We start from the raw sequence: 24,942 nt of genomic DNA, 5'->3' as shown, positions 1-24,942 counted from the left end.
AGTGGTTAGGGTGGTGTAGTGGATGGTTAGTGGTAGTGTGTTAGTGGAGTGGTTAGTGGTAGGGGTGGTGTTAGTGGAGGGTTAGTGGTAGGGGGTGGTGTTAGTGGACTGAGAGTGGTAGGGGTGGTAAAGGTGAGTGGTTAGTGGTAGGGGTGTGTTAGGAGTGGTTAGGTGGTAGGGGTAAGGTGAGTGGGTTAGTGGTAGGGGTGGTGGTGGGTGATAGTGGAGTGGTTAGGTAGGGGTGGTTAGCTGGAGTGGTTAGTGGTAGGGGTGGTGTTAGTGATGGTTAGTGTAGGGGGTGTTAGTGAGTGGTTATAGGTGGTGTTGGTGGGAGTGGTAGTGGTAGGGGTGTGTTATGGAGTGGTTAGTGGTAGGGGTGGTGTTAGTGGAGTGGTTAGTGGTAGGTGTGTGGTAGTGGAGTGGTTAGTGGTAGGGGTGGTGTTAGTGGTGGGTATTGTTAGTGGAGTGGTTAGTGGTAGGGGGTGGTGTTAGTGGAGAGGTTAGTGGTAGGGGTGGTGTTGGTGGAGGTTAGTGGTAGGGGTGGTGTTAGTGGAGAGGTTAGTGGTAGGGGTGGTGTTGGTGGAGTGGTTAGTGGTGGGGGGTGGTGGAGTGGTTAGTGGTAGGGGTGGTGGAGTGGTTGGTGGTGGTGGTGGTAATAAAGTGGTAGGTGGTGTTAGTGGGTGGTTAGTGGTTGGGGTGATTGTTGAATTGGAGTGGTTAGGTGGTAGATTGGTGGTGGTGGAGTGGTTAGTGGTAGGGGGTGGTGGTGGAGTGGTTGAGTGGTAGAATTGGTGATGATTGGAGTGGTTAGTGGTAGGTGGTGGTGGTGGAGTGGTTAGTGGTAGGTGGTGGTGGTGGGTGGTAGAGTTGGTGGTGGTGGGTGGTTGATGGTAGGGGTGGTGAGTGGTTAGTGGTGAGGGGTGGTGGGTGGTTGAGTGGTGAGGGGTGGTGGTGGTGGAGTGGTTAGTGGTAGGGGTGGTGGTGGTGTGGGTAGTAGTATGGTAGGGGTGTGGTGGTGGTGATTGGTTAGTGTTGGGGGTGGTGGTGGTGGTGGTGGGTGGTTAGTGGTAGGGGGGTGGTGGTGGTGGGTGGTTAGTGGTAGGGTTGGTGGTGGTGGAGTGGTTGGTGGTAGGGTGGTGGTGGTGGAGTGGTTAGTGGTAGGGGGTGGTGGTGGTGTTAGTTGTTGAAACAGTTTATTTAGCCATAAAAACACAGATACAGAGTGGATAATAATAACAATATTAACATGGCTGAGCCAGTTGAGAACCTGAGCTCTCTTTGAGGCACCTGATATATACTATACATTTATCTCAAGGAAGTATTATGTAACATTTAGTATCATCTGGAATAGTACAATAGCATGGTGGTGATAATACCATCTCATAATGTTACCACGATTTATCACTTCAATATTTATTTATTATTTATTAATTATTTTTTATTTAAATTATAAGTATGTTCATAAATCACAGTGGAATTTAAAAAAAACATAAGTATAATGGGGAGCAGTACAACCTGGGTTGTACAGTAATAAAGTTGAACAAGAGGACGGGGCTGTCAGGATTGTCTAGTTGGCAATTATGTTTATTGCAATGGTAATTACTTATCTATTTACATGATAATTTCGATAAACGGTAGTGATGTTAATAGAAGTGATAATAGAAGTAGTAGTGGTGGTGTTAGTGGTAGTTTTGGTGATAGTGGAGTGGTTCGTGGTAATAGTGGGGCGGTAGTAATAATAGTGGTGGTTAGTGGTGGTAATGGTAGTGGTGGTAGTGGTAATAATACTGGTCATTAGTACGTAGAAGTTAATATACTCAGTTAAGTATGTTCTCAAATCTCTAGTTCATTAAGGCACCAACATTAACCTATGAGAATGTTTTTGTCGTAACTTAAGAGAATCAGTTATAGTTCTCTCTCACCTCCTGAACTAAGAGAAAATATAACCTCATGACCCATAATGACTTCTTCCCTGCCAGGTGTGCTGTTCAGGGCAGGTAGGACCAGGAAAAGTTGGAGAGAGAGAGAGAGAGAAGAGAGGAGAGAAAGAAGAGAGAGAGAGGAGAGAGAGAGAGAGAGAGAGAGAGAGAGAGAGAGAGAGAGACCCTTCTCTCCCACAATGTTTATTTACAATTGATTCATCCATAAATTCTCCCGTGTGTAGTGGTCGTATAGTAAGGCTTTGTTGACGTATTGTTTCGTTCGTAACCATTCTTATTATTACTATGTTTACGTGGCTGTCACTTCAGGTCAGTCAGTCAGTCTGCTGGTTACATTATCTTACTACTGTTTTCATTCTTCATTCAGGTGGTGGTGGATCACGTGTGTGTGTGTGTATCTGTAGGCTACGGTGACTCACAGCGCCTGCAGCGGGAGGGGGGAGGAGGGTCAGAGTCCTGGGAAATTACGACGTGTGTGTGTGTGTTGTGTTGTGTGTGTGTGTGTGATAATAATTAACGGTTTATTGAAAAGTTGTGCAGCCCAAAGGCTGAAAATATACATTAGACAAAAATGACTTATTACATACAAAGACATGGGGTGGGTGAGTCGTTTAACAAAAGCTTATTACTGAAAGGAGAAGGAACATGAATTGAACATACAAATTATTATAGTTTACAGTTGATGGCCCGGGCGTGGGTTGGCTTGAGATACCAGGTGGTGTGGTGTTCACGTGGTGTAGTAACTCGTCCTCGGGTGTGTAAGACAAGATAGGGAAGGTAGGAATTAATACAAAGACGGTCATAGACAGACAGACAGACAGAAAAGACGGTCATAGACAGACAGACAGACTAAAGTATATGTCTGACAGCTATGGTGAACTAAGTCTTGAGGTACGTCTTATACCATCTACAGTCACCACCTGCGATTACTGGCACCTGTTGTCACCTCTCACCACCACCACACCTAACTACCACCACCACACCTAACTACCACCACCACACCTAACTACCACCACCACACCTAATCCACCACCACACCTAACTACCACCACCACACCTAACCACCATCATCACACCTAATTACCACCACCACACCTAACTACCACCACCACACCTAACTACCACCACCACCTCTTCCATACCTACCTACCTACCACCATTACAACCACCACCACACCCTACCGCCACCACTAGCACCAGCACCTGTCAGAGAAAGAGGAAGGAGGCGTAACCAAGTGCTCTCCACCCGCGGATAAATCTGGATTCACACTACAAAACGGCAACAAAGCCTTAGAAAAACGCGTGAGGGGGTCCATGGTTGGAGTCTTGGTGGGGAGGGGGGGCTACACGAGTGTGTGTGGTAGTAGTATAGACCTTGTTACGAGGGGAGAGGGAGGGGGAGAAGATGGGGTGAGGAAAATGGGGGTGACAAAGCTTGAGTACAGTTTGTCTATTGTGAGTAATTCAGTCAGGTCTTGACACTGAGGGTGGTATCACTTCTCACCACCACGCAGGACAGAGGTTCATACACAAGAAATACAGCATATCCATTAACAGTTATATATATATATATATATATATATATATATATATATATATATATATATATATATATATATATATATATATATATATATATATATATATATATAGGTCAGAGTCATGTGGGTTGAAAGAGGGGGAAGAGGAGGGGTAGGAAGGGAAGTAGAGGGTAGGAGGAGAGGGAAAGAGGAAACGAGGGGAGGAGGAAACAGGGAAGAAGAGGAGAGGGAAAGGGAGGAAGGGGAGTAGGAGGTAAGGAAGAGGGAAGAGTAGAAGAAAGGAAACAGTTATTCAATAATATACTGTCGTCAAAGAGAGATTGTATTAGTCTCCTGTCAGTCTATGGTGCACAGTCTAGGGTGCACAGTCTATGGTGCACAGTTTAGGGTACATAGATCTATGGTACATAGTTCTATGGCAAGTCTATGGTGCACAGTCGATGGTGCACAGTCTAGGGTACATAGATCCATGGTACATAGATCTATGGTACACAGTCTATGGGGCACAGTCTAGGGTGCACAGTCTATGGTACACAGTCTAGGGTGCACAGTCTATGGTACACAGTCTAGGGTGCACATTCTAGGAGGCACAGTCTATGGTGCACAGTTTAGGTACATAGATCTATGGTACATAGTTCTATGGTGCACAGTCGATGGTGCACAGTCTAGGGTACATAGATCTATGGTACACAGTCTATGGTGCACAGTCTATGGTGCACAGTCTATGGTGCACAGTCTAGGGTACATAGATCCATGGTACATAGATCTATGGTACACAGTCATATGGGGCACAGTCTAGGGTACACAGTCTAGGGTGCACAGTCTAGGGTGCACAGTCTATGGTGCACAGTCTAGGGTACATAGATCCATGGTACATAGATTCATGGTACACAGCCTATGGGGCACAGTCTAGGTGCACAGTCTAGGGTGCACATTCTAGAGGCACAGTCTATGGTGCACAGTCTACGGTGCAGTCTAGGACACAGTCTAGGCACAGTCTATGGTACACAGCCTACGGTGCACATTCTAGAGGCACAGTCTATGGTGCACAGTCTATGGTACACAGTCTACGGTGCACAGTCTAGGTACACAGTCTAGGGTGCACAGTCTAGGGTGCACAGTCTATGGTACAAGTCTAGGTACATAGATCCATGGTACATAGATCTATGGCACAGTCTATGGGCACGTCTAGGGTGCACATTCTAGAGGCACAGTCTATGGTGCACAGTCTATGGTACACAGTCTACGGTGCACAGTCTAGGGTACACAGTCTATGGTGCACAGTCTGGGTGCACAGTCTAGGGTGCACAGTCTAGGGTGCACAGTATGGTACAAAGTCTATGGTACACAGTCTAGGGTGCACAGTCTATGATACAGTCTAGGGTGCACAGTCTATAGTACACAGTCTATGGTACACAGTCTATGGTACACAGACTAGGGTGCACAGAATATAGTACACAGTCTAGTGCACAGTCTATAGTACACATTCTAGGGGGGGACAGTCTAGGTGCACAGCCTAGGGTACACGGTCTATGTACACAGTCTAGGGTACACAGCCTTAGTGCACATTCTAGGTGCACATTCCAGGGTACGCAGCCTAGGGTGCACATTCTCGGTACACAGCCTAGGTGCACAGTTTAGGGTACACATTTAGGGTGCACATTCTAGGGTACACAGTCTAGGTACAGCCTAGGGTGCACAGTTTCCGGGTACACATTCTAGGGTACGCATTCTAGGGTGCATTCTGGGTACACAGCCTAGGGTGCACAGTTTAGTGCACAGTTTAGGTACACAGTCTATGGTGCACATTCTAGGGTGCACATTCTAGGGCACACAGCCTAGGGTGCACAGCCTAGGTGCCACAGCCTAGGGTGCACATTCTAGGGTGCACATTCCAGGGCACAGCCTAGGGTGCACATTCTATGGTACACAGTCTAGGGTGCACATTCTAGGAGGCACAGTCTATGGTGCACAGTCTATGGTACACAGTCTACGGTGCACAGTCTAGGGTACACAGTCTATGGTGCACAGTCTTGGGTGCACAGTATGGTACAAAGTCTATGGTACACAGTCTAGGGTGCACAGTCTATGATACACAGTCTAGGTGCACAGTCTATAGTACACAGTCTATGGTCACAGTCTATGGTACACAGACTAGGGTGCACAGAATATAGTACACAGTCTAGGGTGCACAGTCTAGTGCACATTCTGGGGGACAGTCTAGGGTACACGGTCTATGGTACACAGTCTAGTGCAGCCCATGGTACACAGCCTAGGGTACACGGTCTATGGTACACAGTCTAGGGTGCACAGTCTATGGTACACAGTCTAGGGTGCACATTCTAGGGTGCACATTCCAGGGTACGCAGCCTAGGGTGCACATTCTAGTGCACATTCTAGGCCACAGCCTAGGGTGCACAGTTTAGGGTACACATTCTAGGGTGCACAGTCTAGGGTACGCATTCTAGGGTACGCATTCTAGGCATTCTAGGGTGCGCATTCTAGGGTGCACAGTTTAGGTACACAGTCTAGGGTGCACATTCTAGGGTGCACATTCTAGGGGACACAGCCTAGGGGTGCACAGCTCAGGGTGCACAGCCTAGGGTACACAGCCCAGGGGTGCACAGCCTCCAGGGTACACAGCCTTGGGTACACAGCCTAGGTGCACAGCCTAGGGTACACAGCCCAGGTACACAGCCTAGGGTGCGCAGTCTAGGGTACAAGCCTAGGTGCACAGCCTAGGGTACACAGCCCTTGGGTACACAGCCTAGGGTGCACAGCCTTGGGTGCAATGCCAGCCTAGGGTACACAGCCTTGGGTACACAGCAGGGTGCACAGCCTAGGCACACAGCCCAAGGGCCACAGCCTTGGGTACACAGCCTAGGGTACACAGCCTAGGGTACACAGCCTAGGTACACAGCCTTGGGTACACAGCCTTGGGGTACACAGCCTTGGGTACACACAGCCTGGGTACACAGCCTAGGTACACAGCCTTGGGTACACAGCCTAGGGTGCACAGCCTTGCGTACACAGCCTAGGTACACAGCCTTGGGTACACAGCCTAGGGCACACAGCCTGGGTACACAGCCTTGGGTGCACAGCCTGGGTACACAGCCTTGGGTACAGCCTGCAGGGGTGCACAGCCTGTACACAGCCTGGGGTACACAGCCTTGGGTACACAGCCTTGGGTACACAGCCTAGGGTACAGCCTTGGGTACACAGCCTGGGTGCACAGCCTTGGGTACACAGCCTTGGGTACACAGCCTAGGGTGCACAGCCTTGGGTGCACAGTTTAGAGACATTTCCTGGCCCCACACCCACATACACCACGTTATTTTAGGTCATAAGGAGTGCTGACTGGGTGTGTGTGTGTGTGTGTCCGGTATGGTTGTGTCACTATAACTTGAGAACGGTAAGAGGTATAGTGTTGAGACTCGGTGTGTGTATGGTGTCCTCAAACCTGGTGTGACTGTAGGGTGAAGAGCTGTTGTTATAGTGATGTAGGTGAATATAAAGGTATGGGTGATAGTGTTGTAGATGTAGTGATATTGTGAAATGGAGACGTGTGTGTGTGTGTGTGTGTGTGTGTGTGTGTGTGTTATAAAGTAATTTGATAGGGGGAAGTTAGGTTAGGTTAAAGTAGGTCACGGTGTATTGTTAGGTAGTGACAACAATCACTATTACTACTATAGTACCAGTACCACCACCATCACTCATTACCACCACCATCATTACCACCCACACCATCATTACCACCACCACCACCTCACCATCATTACCACCCACCACCACAGTCACCACACTATCACCACTCCACCACACCTCACCACCACCACCACCACACACCATCACCACCACCCACCATCACCACCACCACCCATCATTACCACCACCACCATCATTACACAAACAACATACCCCCACCACCACCCCACCTCCCACCTCCCACTCCACCCCACCTCCACCACCACCCACCCACACCACCCCACCCCACCACCTGACCACCATCCCATCCCCACCACCACCACCCACCCCCATCCCTACCACCACCCCCCTCATTACCACCACCACCCACCTCACCCCACCACCTACTCCACACCACCCCACCTCCACCAACCCCCACCCCTACCACCACCACCCACCTCACCCTACCACCTCACCTCCTACCTCCACCCCCATCATTCCACCCCACCACACCTCCACCTCCTACCTCACCCCTCACCTCCTGACCTACCACCCCATCCCTACCTCCCTGACCTCCTCCCACCTCCCTTTACCCTGACCTACCACCTCCCCAACCTCATGACCCACCCCACCCCTACCTCCTACCCACCCACCACTACACCTCCCTATCTCCTACTCACCCCCACTCTGACCTACTACACCACCCCTACCCCTAACCTACCACCACCCACCACATGACCCACTCCCACCACTCACTCCTACCACACCCACTCCTCAATCACCACCTCATGACCCACCTTGCTCCCACACCTCCTGACCCACTATCACCCCACCCTGACCCACTTCAATTCACCACCTCCTACCCACCTTCCCTACTCCTCCTGACCTCACCACTCCTTACCCCAATGACCCACCCTCACCCCCACCTCCCTGACCTCCTACCACTTCCCCACCTCATGACCCACCACCCCTACCTCCTGACCCATCTCTCTCTTACCTCCTGACTCCATCTTTGCCCCTACCTCCTGACCTCCCACCTCCCTTACCTCATGACTCCACCTCACCCCTGCACCTCCTCCTGACCTACTCCTCCTTACCTCATGACCCACTCCTCACCCCTTACCTCCTGACTCCACTCACCTTACCTCCTGACCTTTACCTCACCTCACCTCCCCTGACCCACCTTGTCCCTACCCTCCACCTCATCCCTACCCTCCTGACCTCCCACCTCCTTACCTCCTGACCCACCTCACCCCTACCTCCCCTTACCTCATGACCCACTCCCACCCCTACCTCCTGACCCACCTCACCCTACCTCCTGACCTCCTCCTCCCTCACCTCTACCTCCTACCCTCCCACTCCTCATGACCCACCCTCAACCCCTACCTCCTGACCTCCATAACCTACCTCCTGACCTCCTACTCCTCACCCCTACCTCCTGACCTCCCACCTCATCCCTACCCCTCCTGACCTCCCACCTCCCCTTACCTCCTGACTCCTATCTCCTTACCTCATGACCCACTTCACCCCCTCACCTCCTGACCCACCTCACCCCCACCCTGACCTCCACTCACCCCTACCTCCTGACCTCCCCACCTCACCCCACCTCCCAACCTCCCACCTCCCCTTACCCCATGACCCACCCCACCCCACCCCTGACCACTCCACCACCCTCACCCCATGACCCACCTTGCCCCTACCTCCTGACCCACCTCACCCCTACCTCCTGACCCACCCCACCCCCACCTCCCTGACCCATCTGCCCTACCTCCTGACCCCACCTCCCCTTACCTCATGACCTACCTCACCCCTACCTCCTGACCTCCTACCTCCCTTACCTCATGACCTACCCACCCCTGCCTCCTGACCCACTCCCCACTTACCTCCTGACCCACCTGTCCCACCTCCTTACCCACCTCACCCCACCTCCTGACCCACCTCCCTACCTCATGACCCACTCCCCACCCTCCCTCCTGACCCACCCCACCCCCACCTCCTGACCTCTTGCCCTCACCCCACCTCCTGACCCACCTTGCCCCCACCTCCTTACCTACCTCACACCCCACCTCCTGACCTCCACCTCCCCACCTCATGACCCACCTCACCCCTACCTCCTGACCCACCTCACCCCTACCTCCTGACCCTTGCCTCACCTCACCTCCTGACCTCCCACCTCATGACCTCCCCCACCCCAATCCTGTCCTCATAACCCACCTCCTGACCACCTACTCACCCCTACCTCCTGACCTCATAACCCACCCTCACCCCCTACCTCCTGACTCCACCTCACTCTTCACCCCTGACCTCTTGCCCCACCTCTACCTCCTGACTCTCCCTCACCTCCTGACCCACCTCTCTCCTGCCTCTCACCTCATGCCCCACCTCAGCCCCCACCTCCTGACCTACCTCACTCTACCCCTTGACCTCTTGCCTCACCTCCTACCTCCCACCTCTGCCTCCCTCCTCCCCTCCTACCCATCTCTCCCTACCTCATGCCCCACCTCAGCCCCACCTCCTGACTCCTATCTCGCCTGGCATCCGGGGTCAAGTCTCAGGCTAATTTGGTCCCCATTTTTATTCATCCTTGTGATTCCCACGTGTTGGTTTAATGAACCTCTGTTTTATTGTGTGTTTGTTTTACTTTGTGTATTTTTTAAGTGTGTGTGTGTGTGTGTGTGTGTGTGTGTGTGTAATGGCTGTATGCTCGCCTCGCAAGCTAGTGGACCCAGGCGCGATCCTCGGGCAGGGTGAAACTATGGACAAGTTTCTTGACGCAATAGCCTCTGTCTACCCGGCAGTAATTGGGAACCGGGATGTTATCGAATTGCGGATCGTGTTACGGGGTAATGGTTAGCCAGTGCAGTTAGTGAGTTGTCCAATCTTCTCGGACTATTCCTTGACACTGGGTCATACAGCTCGTTAACTTAGGGTGTGGTTGTTGTGCTGGCGACAGCTTCTACACCTTAAACACTGGGTCATGCAACTCGTTAACTCAGGGTGTGGTTGTTGTGCTGGCGACATCTTCTACACCTTAAACACTGGGTCATGCAGTCGTTAACTCAGGGGGAGCTACAAACACTGCCTAACCAGGTGTGGTTGTGTTGGCGACAGCTTCTACACCTTAAACACTGGGTCATGCAACCTGTTAACTCAGGGTGTGGTTGTTGTGTTGGCGACAGCTTCTACACCTTAAACACTGGGTCATGCAACTCGTTAACTCAGGGGTGGTTGTTGTGCTGGCGACAGCTTTACACCTAAACACTGGGTCATGCAACTTGTTAACTCAGGGTGTGGTTGTTGTGTTACACAGCTTCTACACCTTAAACACTGTCATGCAACTCGTTAACTCAGGGTGTGGTTGTGCTGGCGACAGCTTCTATACCTTAAACACTGGGTCATGCAACTCGTTACTCAGGGTGTGGTTGTTGTGTTGGCGACAGCTTTACACCTTAAACACTGTCATGCAACTCGTTAACTCAGGGTGTGGTTGTTGTGTTGGCGACAGCTTCTACAACCTTAAACACTGGGTCATGCAACTCGTTAACTCAGGGTGTAGTTGTTGTGTTCGACAGCTTCTACACCGTAAACAAATTCACGCCTAGGCGGCCCTTGGACCGGCCATCCTCGTTACATGAGAGGCAACCATTATTATTGTGTGTGTGTGTGTGTGTGCGTGCGTGGGATTGCCGCTGACGTCACTGAGACTAAACGTTACAGCTACAGCTCCAGAAGCTTGGGGGGATTACCTGTATCCTGTAATGGCTGTAACGTATTGTGTAGTAGTGTAGCAATACAGGACAGTGTATGATGACAATGTATATGTTGACTGTACTGTATTCTGTAACCACTTCATTATTGCAGATACTGTTTATTTTGTAGTCTCTGTAATTTGGGGATTAAGTAATATAATCTGGTGTGTGGTACTGTAGTGTGTGGTACTGTAGTGTGTGGTACTGTAGTGTGTGTATGTAGTGTGGTACTGTAGTGTGGTACTGTAGTGTGTGGTACTGTAGTGTGTACTGTAGTGTGTGGTACTGTAGTGTGTGGTACTGTAGTGTGTGGTACTGTAGTGTACTGTAGTGTGTGGTACTGTAGTGTGTGGTACTGTAGTGTGTGGTACTGTAGTGTGTGGTACTGTAGTGTGTGGTACTGTAGTGTGTGATGTAGTATACCGTATGGTAGCTGTAGTGATGGTGTGTATACTGTATTGTTTGTATTTTGTTGTTCTGTAACTTTACTATTTAACGTTACACACACACACACACACACACACACACACACACACACATACAGTCTCCTCAACCAGCATCTCTCTCACCCAGCATCCCCACCCAGCATCTCCCCACCCAGCATCTCTCCTCAACCCAGCATCTCTCCCCCACCCAGCATCTCTCCCACCCAGCATCCTCTCAACCCAGCATCTCTCCCCACCCAGCATCCTCCTCCCCACCCAGCATCTCACCCAGCATCTCTCCCCACCCAGCATCTCCCCACCCAGCATCTCTCTCACCCAGCACTCCCCCCACCCAGCATCTCTCACCCAGCATCTCTCCTCACCCAGCATCTCTCCTCACCCAGCATCTCTCTCAATCGCAGCATCTCACCCATCTCTCTCACCCAGCATCTCTCCTCACCCAGTATCTCTCTCACCCAGCATCTCTCCCCACCCAGCATCTCTCTCCCCACCCAGCATCTCTCCCCTCTAATTAGCATCTCTCCCCTCACCCAGCATCTCTCTCACCCAGCACCTCTCATCCAGCATCCTCCTCAACTAGCATCTCTCCTCACCCAGCATCTCTCTCACCCAGTATCTCTCTCACCCAGTATCTCTCTCTCTCCTCACCCAGCATCTCTCTCTCACCCACTTCACCCAGTATCTCTCTCACCCAGCATCTCTCTCTCTCACCCAGCATCTCTCCTCCACCCAGTATCTCTCTCACCCAGCATCTCTCTCACCCAGTATCTCCCCACCCAGCATCTCCACCCAGCATCTCTCTCACCCAGCATCTCTCACCCAGCATCTCTCACCCAGCATCTCTCTCACCCAGCATCTCTCACCCAGTATCTCTCACCCAGCATCTCTCACCCAGTATCTCTCTCACCCAGCATCTCTCTCTCTCACCCAGTATCTCTCTCTCACCCAGTATCTCTCTCACCCAGCATCTCTCTCACCCAGTATCTCTCTCTCACCCAGTATCTCTCTCTCTCACCCAGTATCTCTCTCTCACCCAGTATCTCTCTCACCCAGTATCTCTCTCACCCAGCATCTCTCTCTCACCCAGTATCTCTCTCCTCACCCAGCATCTCTCTCACCCAGTATCTCTCTCTACCCAGCATCTCTCTCACCCAGATCCTTCACCCAGCATCTCTCTCACCCATATCTCTCACCCAGCATTCTCTTCTCACCCAGTATCTCTCTCTCACCCAGTATCTCTCTCACCCAGTATCTCTCTCACCCACACAGGGTCTCCACGGTTCCGTCGTCGTGTAGAGAGTCAATGGTCATCTCTCGTCTCTCGGTGGCGTAACATCGGCTCTCCCTCCCGCCATGCTGTCACGCCCACGCCCGACCACGAGGGTCTGGTGGGCGGCGGGAGGGTACACATGATGCGGCAGAGGGAACACGCCCACACTAGCGGCGGCAGCAGCAGCGGCAGCAGTAATGGCGGGCCTCTGCACGCCCTCCGCTCCAAGTTAGGGCGTGGTAGGTCGCGGCAGACGAGGGCCATGTCGCTCTGTGAGCCAGAGGATGAGTGGGGTCCGCCTAATCGTCAGTGGGTGGATTCCCGGGCGGTGCTGGAGTGGGCGCGACGCTGTGGGGAGAGGGACGATGAGCAGGACTCCGGGGTCACTGGCAGCGATAACGACGAGGTTTTCCCCGCCCCCTCCACCAAGTCTTCGTCATCGTCGTCCTCGTCTAGCGGAGGGTCGTCCTGCCACGACGAGGCCTTTAGCGAGACGTGCAGCGACACTTACGCCGGCAGTGACCGCCAGGGGGACGCTACGCCCCCGCCCCCCGCAGAGGAGTACTCTCACACCTGCCCTCCACACAGCCTCAAGCGACACGACTCTCACTCCTCGCAGCAGGGAGCACTACAGCAGCCGCGTATCGTTGCAGATCATGTCATCAAAATGCACACGAGGGATCACCCGTCGTCCCCTTCACCTACGCCGTCTGGAGTGTTAGGGCGGCGTTACCAGAAGGCTGCACAACAACCACAGCCTCAGCCTCGGCCACACCTACTACAGCCTCACCTACAGCAGCCACCAAAACAGCCGCCACAGCCACAGCAGCGACCAGCTGTGCCTCCTAGACCAGGTGGCCGTTCCCGGGTCTCTACCTGTGTTGACTCCTGTATCTGGGAGGAGCCGCCCCCTCTAGACCTACGATGTTCCGCCCACACCACCGTCCAGTCCACCGCCCACACACCCACTGCCCGTCCACCGCCCACACACCCACTGCTCCTCACTCCACACACCCACCGCCCCGTCCAACACCCACACACCCACCGCCCCGTCCACCCCCCACCGCACGAGCACCCTCGACCGCCCGAAGCACCACCCAGGACGCACCTCCCCGCCCACTTCCACCACCACCATGACTCTGGGGAGGGGCGGCCTGAGGACTCTGACGGCGGCCACGACGGAGGAGCGGCGACGGCTGCAAGGGCTCAGGTCCTCCCCGGAGAAGACCACCCGCCCCCAGACGCCGCCTGCCATCCCTCACGCCCACCGCCGACCACAACAAGTCCACGTCTAGTCATGAAGAAGACGACCCAGAGAAGGTAAGTCATGTTTTGTTGGTCCTCGAGTGTGTTTGGGTGTGTTAGAAGTTCTTAGGGTGCGTTGAGGTGTGTTAGTGCGTACTGTAATAACAACAACAACAAGAGTTAGGTAAGAGCAGTACCTAAACGTTCAGCTGTGGTCACCATCAAAAGGTCCCGCACAAAGCTTCCTACTTAACTGTTATTGTCCCGGGAATTTACCTGAGGAGAGAGGAGAGAGAGAGAGAGAGAGAGAGAGTCCTTAGTTTAACATTAATAAAACATACAAGTGTTTTACCTATACAATTATGTTTACCGTATAGTTGTGTTTATTTCCTGTTTTTTTATGTTTTTTATTGTAATTTTAGTGTTTTATTTATTTATTTATTTTATTTTATTTATTTTTAATATGGTCAACACCTGCAGTTACAGTTGACCATCACCAGCAGGTCGGGTTCAGTGCCTCGTCCGGGAGTACCAAGTTTATCTCCCAATTTCATTTCATTTTCTGTATTTCTTATCTTTATTCCTGTTTTCTCTTTGTCTTTATCTTGTTTCCCATCTTTGTCTTCTCTGTTATCACCTCCTCCTCCTCCTCTCTTCTGTTATCACCTTCCTTCCCCTCTTCTCTCATCTCTATTATCACCTCTTCTCCTCCTCTTCTCTGTTATCACCTCTTCTCCTCCTCTTTCTTCTGTTATCACCTCTTCCTTCCTTTTATCTAATTAAAAAACACATGAATAGTGGTATAAGATAATTAAGCCTGGATGTGGTGATAGGAACTTGGTAGCTGTGGTGTTGTTCTGGTGTAGCTGTGGTGTTGTTCTGGTGTAGCTGTGGTGTTGTTCTGGTGTAGCTGTGGTGGTGTTCTGGTGTAGCTGTGGTGGTGTTCGGTGTAGCTTGGTGGTGTTCTGGTGTAGCTGTGGTGTTATTCTGTAGCTGTGGTGTTGTTCTGTAGCTGTGGTGTTGTTCTGGTGTAGCTGTGGTGTTGTTCTGGTGTAGCTGTGGTGTTGTTCTGGTGAAGCTGTGGTGGTGTTCTGTGAAGCTGTGGTGGTGTTCTGTAGCTGTGGTGGTGTTCTGTGTAGCTGTGGTGTGTTCTGGTGAAGCTGTGGTGTTGTTCTGGTGTAGCTGTGTGTTGTTCTGTGTAGCTGTGGTGTTGTTCTGGTGTAGCTGTGGTGTTGTTCTGGTGTAGCTGTGGTGTTGTTCTGGTGTAGCTGTGGTGTTGTTCTGGTGTAGCTGTGGTGGTGTTCTGGGTGCTGTGGTGTTGTTCTGGTGTAGCTGTGGTGTTGTTCTGTGTAGCTGTGTGTTCTGTAGCTGTGGTGTTGTTCTGGTGAAGCTGTGGTGTTGTTCTGGTGTAGCTGTGGTGTTGTTCTGGTGTAGCTGTGGTGTTGTTCTGGTGTAGCTGTGGTGTTGTTCTGGTGTAATGGTGGTGTTCTGTGAAGCTGTGGTGTTGTTCTGGTGTAGTTGTGGTGTTGTTCTGGTGTAGCTGTGGTGGTGTTCTGGTGTAGCTGTGGTGTTGTTCTGGTGTAGCTGTGGTGGTGTTCTGGGTGAAGCTGTGGTGGTGTTCTGGTGTAGCTTGGTGGTGTTTGGTGTGATTGTGGTGTTCTGGTGTGGCTGTGGTGTTCTGGTGTAGCTGTGGTGGTGTTCTGGTGTAGCTGTGGTGGTGTTCTCTGGTGTAGCTGTGGTGGTGTTCTGGTGTAGCTGTGGTGTTGTTCTGGTGTAGCTGTGGTGGTGTTCTGGTGTGGCTGTGGTGTTGTTCTGGTGTAGCTGTGGTGGTGTTCTGGTGTGGCTGTGGTGTTGTTCTGGTGTAGCTGTGGTGGTGTTCTGGTGAAGCTGTGGTGTTGTTCTGGTGAAGCTGTGGTGTTGTTCTGGTGTAGCTGTGGTGTTGTTCTGGTGTAGCTGTGGTGTTGTTCTGGTGTAGCTGTGGTGTTGTTCTGTGTAGCTGTGGTGTTGTTCTGGTGTAGCTGTGGTGGTGTTCTGGTAGCTGTGGTGTTGTTCTGGTGAAGCTGTGGTGTTGTTCTGGAAGCTGTGTGTTGTTCTTGGTGTAGCTGTGGTGTTGTTCTGGTGTAGCTGTGGTGTTGTTCTGGTGAAGCTGTGGTGTTGTTCTGGTGTAGCTGTGGTGTTGTTCTGGTGTAGCTGTGGTGTTGTTCTGGTGTAGCTGTGGTGTTGTTCTGGCTGTGGTGGTGTTCTGTGAAGTTGTGGTGTTCTTGGTGTAGTTGTGGTGTTGTTCTGGTGTAGCTGTGGTGGTGTTCTGGTGTACTGTGGTGGTGTTCTGGTGTAGCTGTGGTGTTGTTCTGGTGTAGCTGTGGTGGTGTTCTGGTGAAGCTGTGGTGTTGTTCTGGTGTAGCTGTGGTGTTGTTCTTGGTGTGATTGTGGTGTTCTGGTGTGGCTGTGGTGTTCTGGTGTAGCTGTGGTGTTCTGTGTAGCTGTGGTGGTGTTCTGGTGTAGCTGTGGTGGTGTTCTGGTGTAGCTGTGGTGTTGTTCTGGTGTAGCTGTGGTGGTGTTCTGTGTGGCTGTGGTGTTGTTCTGGTGTAGCTGTGGTGGTGTTCTCTGTGTGGCTGTGGTGTTGTTCTGGTGTAGCTGTGGTGGTGTTCTGGTGGCTGTGGTGTTGTTCTGGTGTAGCTGTGGTGGTGTTCTGGTGTAGCTGTGGTGTTGTTCTGGTGTAGCTGTGGTGGTGTTTGGTGTGGCTGTGGTGTTGTTCTGGTGTAGCTGTGGTGTTGTTCTGGTGTAGCTGTGGTGGTGTTCTGTAGCTGTGGTGTTGTTCTGGTGTAGCTGGTGGTGTTCTGTAGCTGTGGTGTTGTTCTGGTGTAGCTGTGGTGTTGTTCTGGTGTGATTGTGGTGTTCTGGTGTGGCTGTGTTGTTCTGGTGTAGCTGTGGTGGTGTTCTGGTGTAGCTGTGGTGTTGTTCTGGTGTAGCTGTGGTGGTGTTTCTGTGCTGGTGTTGTTCTGGTGTAGCTGTGGTGGTGTTCTTGGTGAGCTGTGGTGTTGTTCTGGTGTAGCTGTGGTGTTGTTCTGGTGTAGCTGTGGTGTTGTTTAGTTTGTCCTCAAGACACAGCACGAGGGAGAGAGTTAGCAGAAAACACCTCCTTCGTCACGGCCCTTAATCTACGTCAGCCTACGTCGAACCTCCGCCAGGCGTAGCAAGGGAAGTTACCCGGGGTAGGTTGTTGTATCCCTTCCTGTCTGGGGGCGGGGGAAGCTATTTTATGGTGGTGTTATCAGGGACTGTTAGTGGGTGGTTTTTGTTGTTTCATGTGAGATGGTTCTTCCTTATTCTCTGTGGGTGAGGGGTGTTAATGGGGGTTTCTCTGGGGGTTAGTGAAGGTTTGTTGTGTTTAAGGGAAATAGTTCTTCTTATTCTTTGGGTGGAGGGGTTGTCTCACACAGGAACATGGAGGAAACAGTAACTATTGGCCCATACTAGGCAGTCCTGTTTGCACCCAACCCTATCGCTCACCTCCCTATGTTTGAAGCGATCCAGCGTGTTCCAGTTAATGGTGATATTTGTGACTTGTTCCACTCATCTAATCTTGAGGGTCATTTCTGTATAAGGAAATACTAGAAGATGGCTTTACCCCCCGCCGAGCATGATAAGATACAGGAAAACAGCCCCGGCGTTACGTTTGTCTGACTAGTGACGTGACATAATTTTTGTTGACTAACGCTGTTTACGTTATAGGATGGAGCTTTGTCGTCGCCTTCACTCTGTGTTTGGCTGTCGACCTGAGCTGTTGTCGCTTCTGTCGAGCGGGTGTCGTCCACAGAACAATTTATTAAGCTGACAACTTTGACGAGAACAGTATCGTAAGAAGCGCTCTATATCATTAGTCGTCGTGAACGGTCGTGTAACGAAGCTCAACGACTTGATATATAAAGCTGGTGTAGTCTCTGTCGTCCTCAGTCAAGTGTGTCGTGAAAACTTTTAATTGTGAGTATCTGGGACGTGGAAGACGACCTAAGGGAAGAAGACTGGTCCTCGTCCACCATGATGACGTGTTCTGTCCTGAGGGAGGTGCCGAGGCTGGAGGTGGTAGAGGAAAGAGGAGGAGGATCAAGGGCCCGTCCTGGAGGATCACTACTACTACAGGATGGATCGTCCTCTCTCACGAATCTCGCACCTACCGGAGGAGGAGTATCTCCTCCACGTCTCCTTCACCCCAGCTCACCACCGAGGTCCCGTGTCGAGTGTGACCTCAGAAGTTTCGCTAACCTTTCCGTCTCCGGTAAACAGAAGACTAACTCACCCAGAGGCCTCAACTCACCACTCACCTGACCGTCACCTACTCGCCCTGATACCTACCTGGTGAGTAACTCCTCTACTTGTCTACCTGGGTGGCTGATCCAGGGCGGGGAGTAACATCAGCTGTGTTTACAAATCAGCTGACGAGTAAAATTTATAACATCAGCTAACTTGTTCTAATATAGTGATTGGTAGCAACAGTCGCTTCATAATGTAGTGTGTACGAGCGAGCATGAAATGTTACCTGTTGGTACTTTTCCTCTCCCTCCTCCAACTCCTCCTCCTCTTCTTCTCTCATCTCATCCACTATCTTCCTTTCCTCTCCCATTCTTCCTTCTCCTCCTCTCCTCTCTCTCTTCTCTCTCATTCTTCCTCCCTCCTCATTGTCATCCTTATTGCTGTCCTCATTTCGTGAGGTGAGGTCAGGCGAGGCTGGGTCTCACGTCAGGTCATCCGTCATAGGCGGGGTCAAAGGTCATCAATTACCTGTGGGAACCTTCTTCGTGTTTACCTGAGCTGGTCACAGACTGAGCGAAACATTTTTGTTATTGTAAATATTGGTTACTACTACTACTATCACGACTATTACTACTATCACGACTATTACTACTATCACGACTATTACTACTATCACGACTATTACTACTATCACGACTATTACTACTATCACGACTATTACTACTATCACGACTATTACTACTATCACGACTATTACTACTATCACGACTATTACTACTATCACGACTATTACTACTATCACGACTATTACTACTATCACGACTATTACTACTATCACGACTATTACTACTATCACGACTATTACTACTATCACGACTATTATTACTATCACGACTACGACTACTATTACGGCTATGACTATTACTACTATTAGTATTTACTATAATTAGCTTTGTGTGTGTGAGCAGCACTACAACCCGCCTCTCTCCACACACACACAAGAGAGGACATATACCACTCGGTGTAGTGTTACTGCCTGGTTCAGTCAAGGGGTGTATCATGATCCATGGCGCCCACCCTGCCTGCCTGCCTGCAACCCACCCACCGTGCCGCCCATGCTACCCTATCACCAACCCTTCCACCCTGCCTACCACCCACCCACACTGCCTACCACCCACCCACACTTCCATCCACGCCACCCACCCTATCAGGAATGGGGGATAAATGCGAAGGTTCAATTAATATTTCTTAACACACTAACAGTTCACACGCGGCTTTGTGTGTGTGTGTGTGTGTGTGTGTGTGTGTGTGGTTCTCTCACCTAACAAGACGGGTCCTCAGCATACATATACCAGATGGCCACCAGTCCAGGCAGGCAAGGAGAGACCGTAACACACACACACACAGGTCATCTTGCCCACAGACCTCAGCTGTTAGGGACCTGTGTACTTACCCTAAGTATATGTGGGACGGGGGGGTTGTGTGATTAGGTACCTAGAAAATAAAGGCTTAAGCTTCGTATGTTCATAGTAGCATTCAGGATTAGACACCCAGCTTATTTCACCTGAGGATTAGACACCAGCTAATTTCACTCTGAGGATTAGACACCCCAGCTTTTCACCTGAGGATTAGACATTCCCCAGCTTATTTCACCTTCCTTAGATGTGTCCAGAGAGCCTGACGCTGGTTGGTTAGCTGCGAGCCAGGAAGGAAGTGAGTCAGTGGACAGTGTGGCGACGATGATGGCACACACACACACACACACAACCAACACACACACACACACACACACACAGGAAACTACGTCCTTCCCAGGCTGAGGATTATTTATGACGTCAACACTAGGACTACCACACCCGAGAGACACTGCCAGTACGAGCGGTCAGCAACGCCCAGGCTGTCGTTCGCTTGTCTTCTATACAAGAACTAGGGGATTCATCTTCACCTCGTAGGGACACTCTTGTTTTACGCCAGACTAACGTTCGCTCGTCTCCGCCCTACAGTAGTTCTCATGATAGCGAAGAATCACTTGTTCTATATCTGTCCAACCTAATTCCAACCTAACCTCACTCTAACCTAACCTAACCCAACCCAACCCAACCTAGGGTGTGTCAGGTGAGGTGTCAGGTGGGGTGTAAGGTGTCATGTGAAGGGTGTCAGTGTCAAGTAAGGAGGTCAGGTGTGAGGTGTCAGGCGTCAAGTAAGGAGTGTCAGGTGTCAGGCCAAGCAAGGAGAGCCAGTGTCAGGCGTCAAGTAAGGAGGCCAGGTGTCAGGCGTCAAGTAAGGAGGCGGTGTCAGGCGTCAAGTAAGGAGGCTGTGTGTCAGGCGTCAAGTAAGGAGGTCAGGTGTCAGGCGTCAAGTAAGGAGGTCAGTGTCAGGTGTGGGATGTCAGGCGTCAAGGTGTGTGGAGGTTGTCAGGCGTCAAGTAAGGGGTGTCAGGTGTGAAGTAAGCAGTGTCAGGTGGAGGGGTGTCATGTCAAGTAAGGAGTGTCAGGTGTGAGGTGTCAGGCGTCAAGTAAGGTGCGCCAGGTGTGAGGTGTCAGGCGTCGGGCAAGGTGTCAGGTGTGAGGTGTCAGGCGTCAAGTAAGCAGTGTCAGGTGAGGTGTCAGGAGTCAAGTAAGCAGTGTCAGGTGAGGTGTCAGGCGTCAGGTGTGTGTGTCAGGTGTGAGGTGTCAGGCGTCAAGCAAGGTGCGTCAGGTGTGAGGTGTCAGGCGTCAAGTAAGCAGTGTGGAGGTGTCAGGAGTCGCAAGAAAGTGTCAGGGGAGGGTGTCAGGCGTCAAGTAAGGTGTGCTGTGTGAGGTGTCAGGCGTCAAGTAAGGAGTGTCATGTGTGAGGTGTCAGGCGTCAAGTAAGCAGTGTCAGGTGGGGTGTCAGGCGTCAATAGCAGTGTCAGGTGTGAGGTGTCAGGCGTCACTACAGTGTCAGGTGTGAGGTGTCAGGCGTCAAGTAAGGAGTGTCAGGTGTCGGGTGTCAGGTGTCAAGTGAGTAGTGAAGGGTGTAAAGTGGAGAGGTGTGTAAACGCCACAGGTAGATACAAGGTAATGAACACACACACACACACACACACACACAGGAATTAAGGCGCCACACTGTACTATATTTGACCATTTCCTGTCTCTCACGGATATAGGCGCATATCCAATTAGTCACTGGGACATAGTGCGTATCCGGTTGACAGGACATGGGGCTATGGGCAGAAGACTTAGTATGGCTCTGTGTGTGTGTACGTACCAGGGGAATACAGGTGATGATTTCAGCATATACCACCTGGGTGTATTGGCGTATATTGATGATGGGCGTGTGACACCACTCTCCTCTCCTCCCTACCCAGCCCTCCCTCTCTCCCCAGTCGTCCTTCCTGCCCTCTCCCTGCTCCTCTCCCTGCTCCCTCTCCCCTTCTCCCCCTCTCCCTGCTCCCTCTCCCCCTGTCCACCCTCCCTTCTCCCCAATGCCAAAGGTGAACTTAGGTGCGTAACTGTAATTAGCGTAACGAAGGGAGGTGTAGAGGAAGGAGGTGGGGTAGAAGGAAGGGGAGGTGGGGGTAGAGGAAGGGGGGTAGCGTATAGGAATGACGTCATGTTTATTTATAGGCGTAGATGACATCATGGTTATTATTATTTTTTTTTTTATTATTATTATTTTTATTATTATTATTATTATTATTATTAGTATTATTATTATTATTAACTATGCATCACTACTACTATTACCACCACGACTACTACCACTATCACCACCACTATCAACACTCCACGTAGCACCAATCACAACTCATCATTACTTAGGCCTACCGAGTGACCCTAAATGGAGGGGCCTAAGCCTATGTTAATTTTACACCCATGAATAAATGAATACTTGATGGCGAAGTAGTCTGTCTGTTGTGTCTGTGTGGTTGCCTGCCTGTCTGTGTGGTTGTCTGTCTGCCTGCCTGTCTGTGTGGTTGTCTGTCTGCCTGCCTGTCTGTGTGGTTGTCTGTCTGTCTGTCTGTGTGTTGACTGTCTGTCTGCCTGTCTGTGTGGTTGTCTGTCTGCCTGCCTGTCTGTGTGGTTGTCTGTCTGCCTGCCTGTCTGTGGTTGTCTGTCTGTCTGTCTGTGTGGTTGTCTGTCTGCCTGCCTGTCTGTGTGGTTGTCTGTCTGCCTGCCTGTCTGTGTGGTTGTCTGTCTGTCTGTCTGTGTGGTTGACTGTCTGTCTGCCCTGTCTGTGTGTTGTCTGTCTGCCCATCCGTGTGGTTGTCTGTGTCTGTCTGTCTGTCTGTGTGGTTGTCTGTCTGTCTGCCTGTCTGTGGTTGTTCGTCTTGTGTGGTTGTTCGTCTGTGTGGTTGTCTGTCTGTGTGGTTGTCTGTCTGTGTGGTTGTCTGTCTGCCTATCTGTGTGGTTGTCTGTGCTCCGTCTGTCTGTCTGTGTGGTTGTCCGTCTGTCTGCCTGTCTGTGTGGTTGTCTGTCTGTGGTTGGTTCGTCTGTGTGGTTGTCCGTCTGTGTGGTTGTCTGTCTGTGTGGTTCGTCTGTGGTTGTCTGTCTGTGTGGTTGTCCGTCTGTGTGGTCTGCCTGCCCGTCTGTAATAATAATAATAATAGTAAACGGTTTATTAATAGAGTTGCAGCCGGTGGCTGAAAATATACAGACTTACATTTGATTTAGACATAATATGATATAATATGCATTGAATACATTTACAGGGCTGTACAGTACATAAATCAGGAGTTGTTTATTATTTTAACAATAGATGGGATGGTGCTGTTCTTATATCTATCGGTGCGGGCTCTTATGGGCTGAATTTTGTTGTAGTGGCGGACTGCACGAGGTGGGCGGGGGGCTGCAGGTGGCAGGAGGTGGCGATGACGAAGGTGGTGCAGTAGTCCACTGCCAAACCTTTCCAGTGCTTGGTGGTGGAGGTCACTGAGGGATGGCATTTCCAGGGTGGAGAGAGCGTTAGTGTAGCCGGAGTATTCTGCGCCGAGCATGATTCTGCAGGCCCTTTTCTGTACCTTCTCTAGCTGACGTTGTTGGGTGGAGTTGAGAGAAGACGACTAGGCTGGTGACGCATACGTTAGTTTGGGGAGAATAAAAGCGTTGTAGATGGTCCTCAGCTCTGGCGTGGGTGTCCCAAGTGACCTAACTCTTCGTAGCATGTAGAGACGGTACGAGGCTGCCTTGACTGTGTTATTTACATGGGCCTTCCAGTCAAGTTTGTTGTCTATAGTTACACCCAGGAGTTTGGCAGACTGCACCAGCTGGAGAGGATGGGCACCCACTGTGACTGCTGTGTGGTTGTCTGTCTGTGTGGTTGTCTGTCTGTCTGTGGTTGTCTGTCTGTGTGGCTGTCTGTCTGTGTGGTTGTCTGTCTGTGTGTGGTTGTCTGTCTGTGTGTCTGTCTGTGGGGTTGTCTGTCTGTCTGTGTGTGGTTGTAGGGCGGAGGGGAAGGTTGTTAGTGAGTCATGTGGTTTTGGTGTGTGTGTGTGTATCTCAGACCGGAGTGGCGCGTGTGGTCACTCGCCCTAAGTAACCGGAGGGCGAGGGAAGGAATGAGAGAGAGAGAGAGAGAGAGAGAGAGAACTGCCCAGTATGGGCCAATAGGCCCGCTGCAGTTTCCTCCATTCTTATGTTCTTATAGGAGGGAAAGGGGGGAGCGGTGAGAGAAAGATAACCAATCTCTTCATCGATCACACACACACACACACACACACACACACACACACACACACACACACACAAAAGCGCGCGCACTACAAATACTTAAAAGTTATGACCTACAAACTCATGGTCACAATTCTCAAAAGTTCATAATTTGTTTTACCTCCTAAATGGTGATGTAAGAACGGACTTACTGACTTACTCACCCGTAACTCACCTGTAACTCACCCGTAACTCACCTGTAACCTATGTAACTCGCCTGTAATCTTCCTGGTGAAAATAAAACCGCTTACATTTATCTGGTTAAGGTAATAGAGACGTGGTCAAGATAACCCCCTGATAACATCTTGGGGCCATTTGTCTGTCTGGTGAAGATAACAATGGTGGAGGGGTGAGAAGGGGTGGGGGAGGAGAGATAAGGGAGGGGTAAGGGAGGTTTTGGATCTGTTGTGATTTCGAGAGACAACTGCCTGCAGGTGACCTTCAGGGGTGGGGGAGGGTAATGGAGGGCAGGGGGTTAATGGAGAGGTGGGGGAGGTAGTGAGGAGGAAGCAGGGGTAATGGAGAGGGTGGGGAGGGGTAGTGAGGGCAGGGGTAATGGAGAGGTGGGGGAGGGAGAGATTTGGGGTAAATAGGAGGAGGTTGTTATTATTATTATTATTATTATTATTATTATTTTTGTTATTATTATTTTTGTTATTATTATTATTATTTTTGTTATTTTTGTTATTATTATTTTTGTTATTTTTGTTATTTTTTGTTATTATTATTATTTTTGTTATTTTTATTGTTGTTGTTTACATATTGATGGTTTAGGTTTTTGTGTTTTTAAATATTTTCTATTCTTGTCCGAGGTCATTCCCACTTCCGAAGGGATTTTCCTCCTTCCCATCCTCTTTCACACCCTTCCTTCCTTCCTTCTCTGCCTTTGCCGCACCCCATCGCAGGAAATGTTCAATTACGACATTTTAGGAATTATACTGTATGCTTTACACACACACAGAGGGAGAGAGCGAGGTGTTACGGTGGGTGATGGACCTATGAGGGAGTGGGAGGAGTGGTGTGGTAGTGGTTGTTTGTGGTCAGGTGGGAGGTGACCCAACACGTGATGACCTCTCTCTCTCTCTCTCTCTCTCTCTCTCTCTCTCTCTCGTGTCAGCGGGACAGGTGTCAGCTGCCTGGGGCT

General features: G+C 50.8%; 1 protein-coding gene across 1 annotated transcript in view; it reads left to right on the top strand.

The window, feature by feature from the left end:
- The first annotated feature begins 4,378 nt into the window (after nt 1-4,378).
- Nucleotides 4,379-24,942, top strand: part of LOC121853977 (serine/arginine repetitive matrix protein 1-like) — a 32,550-nt gene continuing 11,986 nt past the window's right edge. The window contains exons 1-5 of the mRNA XM_042348370.1: nt 4,379-4,566; nt 4,915-5,109; nt 5,581-5,744; nt 12,594-13,621; nt 13,798-13,950. Coding sequence (XP_042204304.1) covers nt 4,379-4,566; nt 4,915-5,109; nt 5,581-5,744; nt 12,594-13,621; nt 13,798-13,950 — 1,728 coding nt within the window. The remainder of the gene's footprint in view (nt 4,567-4,914; nt 5,110-5,580; nt 5,745-12,593; nt 13,622-13,797; nt 13,951-24,942) is intronic.

Source organism: Homarus americanus, unplaced genomic scaffold (genome assembly GCF_018991925.1).
Source record: "Homarus americanus isolate GMGI-L3 unplaced genomic scaffold, GMGI_Hamer_2.0 scaffold27905, whole genome shotgun sequence".
In the NCBI taxonomy this organism is placed as follows: domain Eukaryota; kingdom Metazoa; phylum Arthropoda; class Malacostraca; order Decapoda; family Nephropidae; genus Homarus; species Homarus americanus.
Note: the sequence above shows the minus strand (reverse complement) of the source record. Positions and strands in the feature narration are given on the sequence as shown.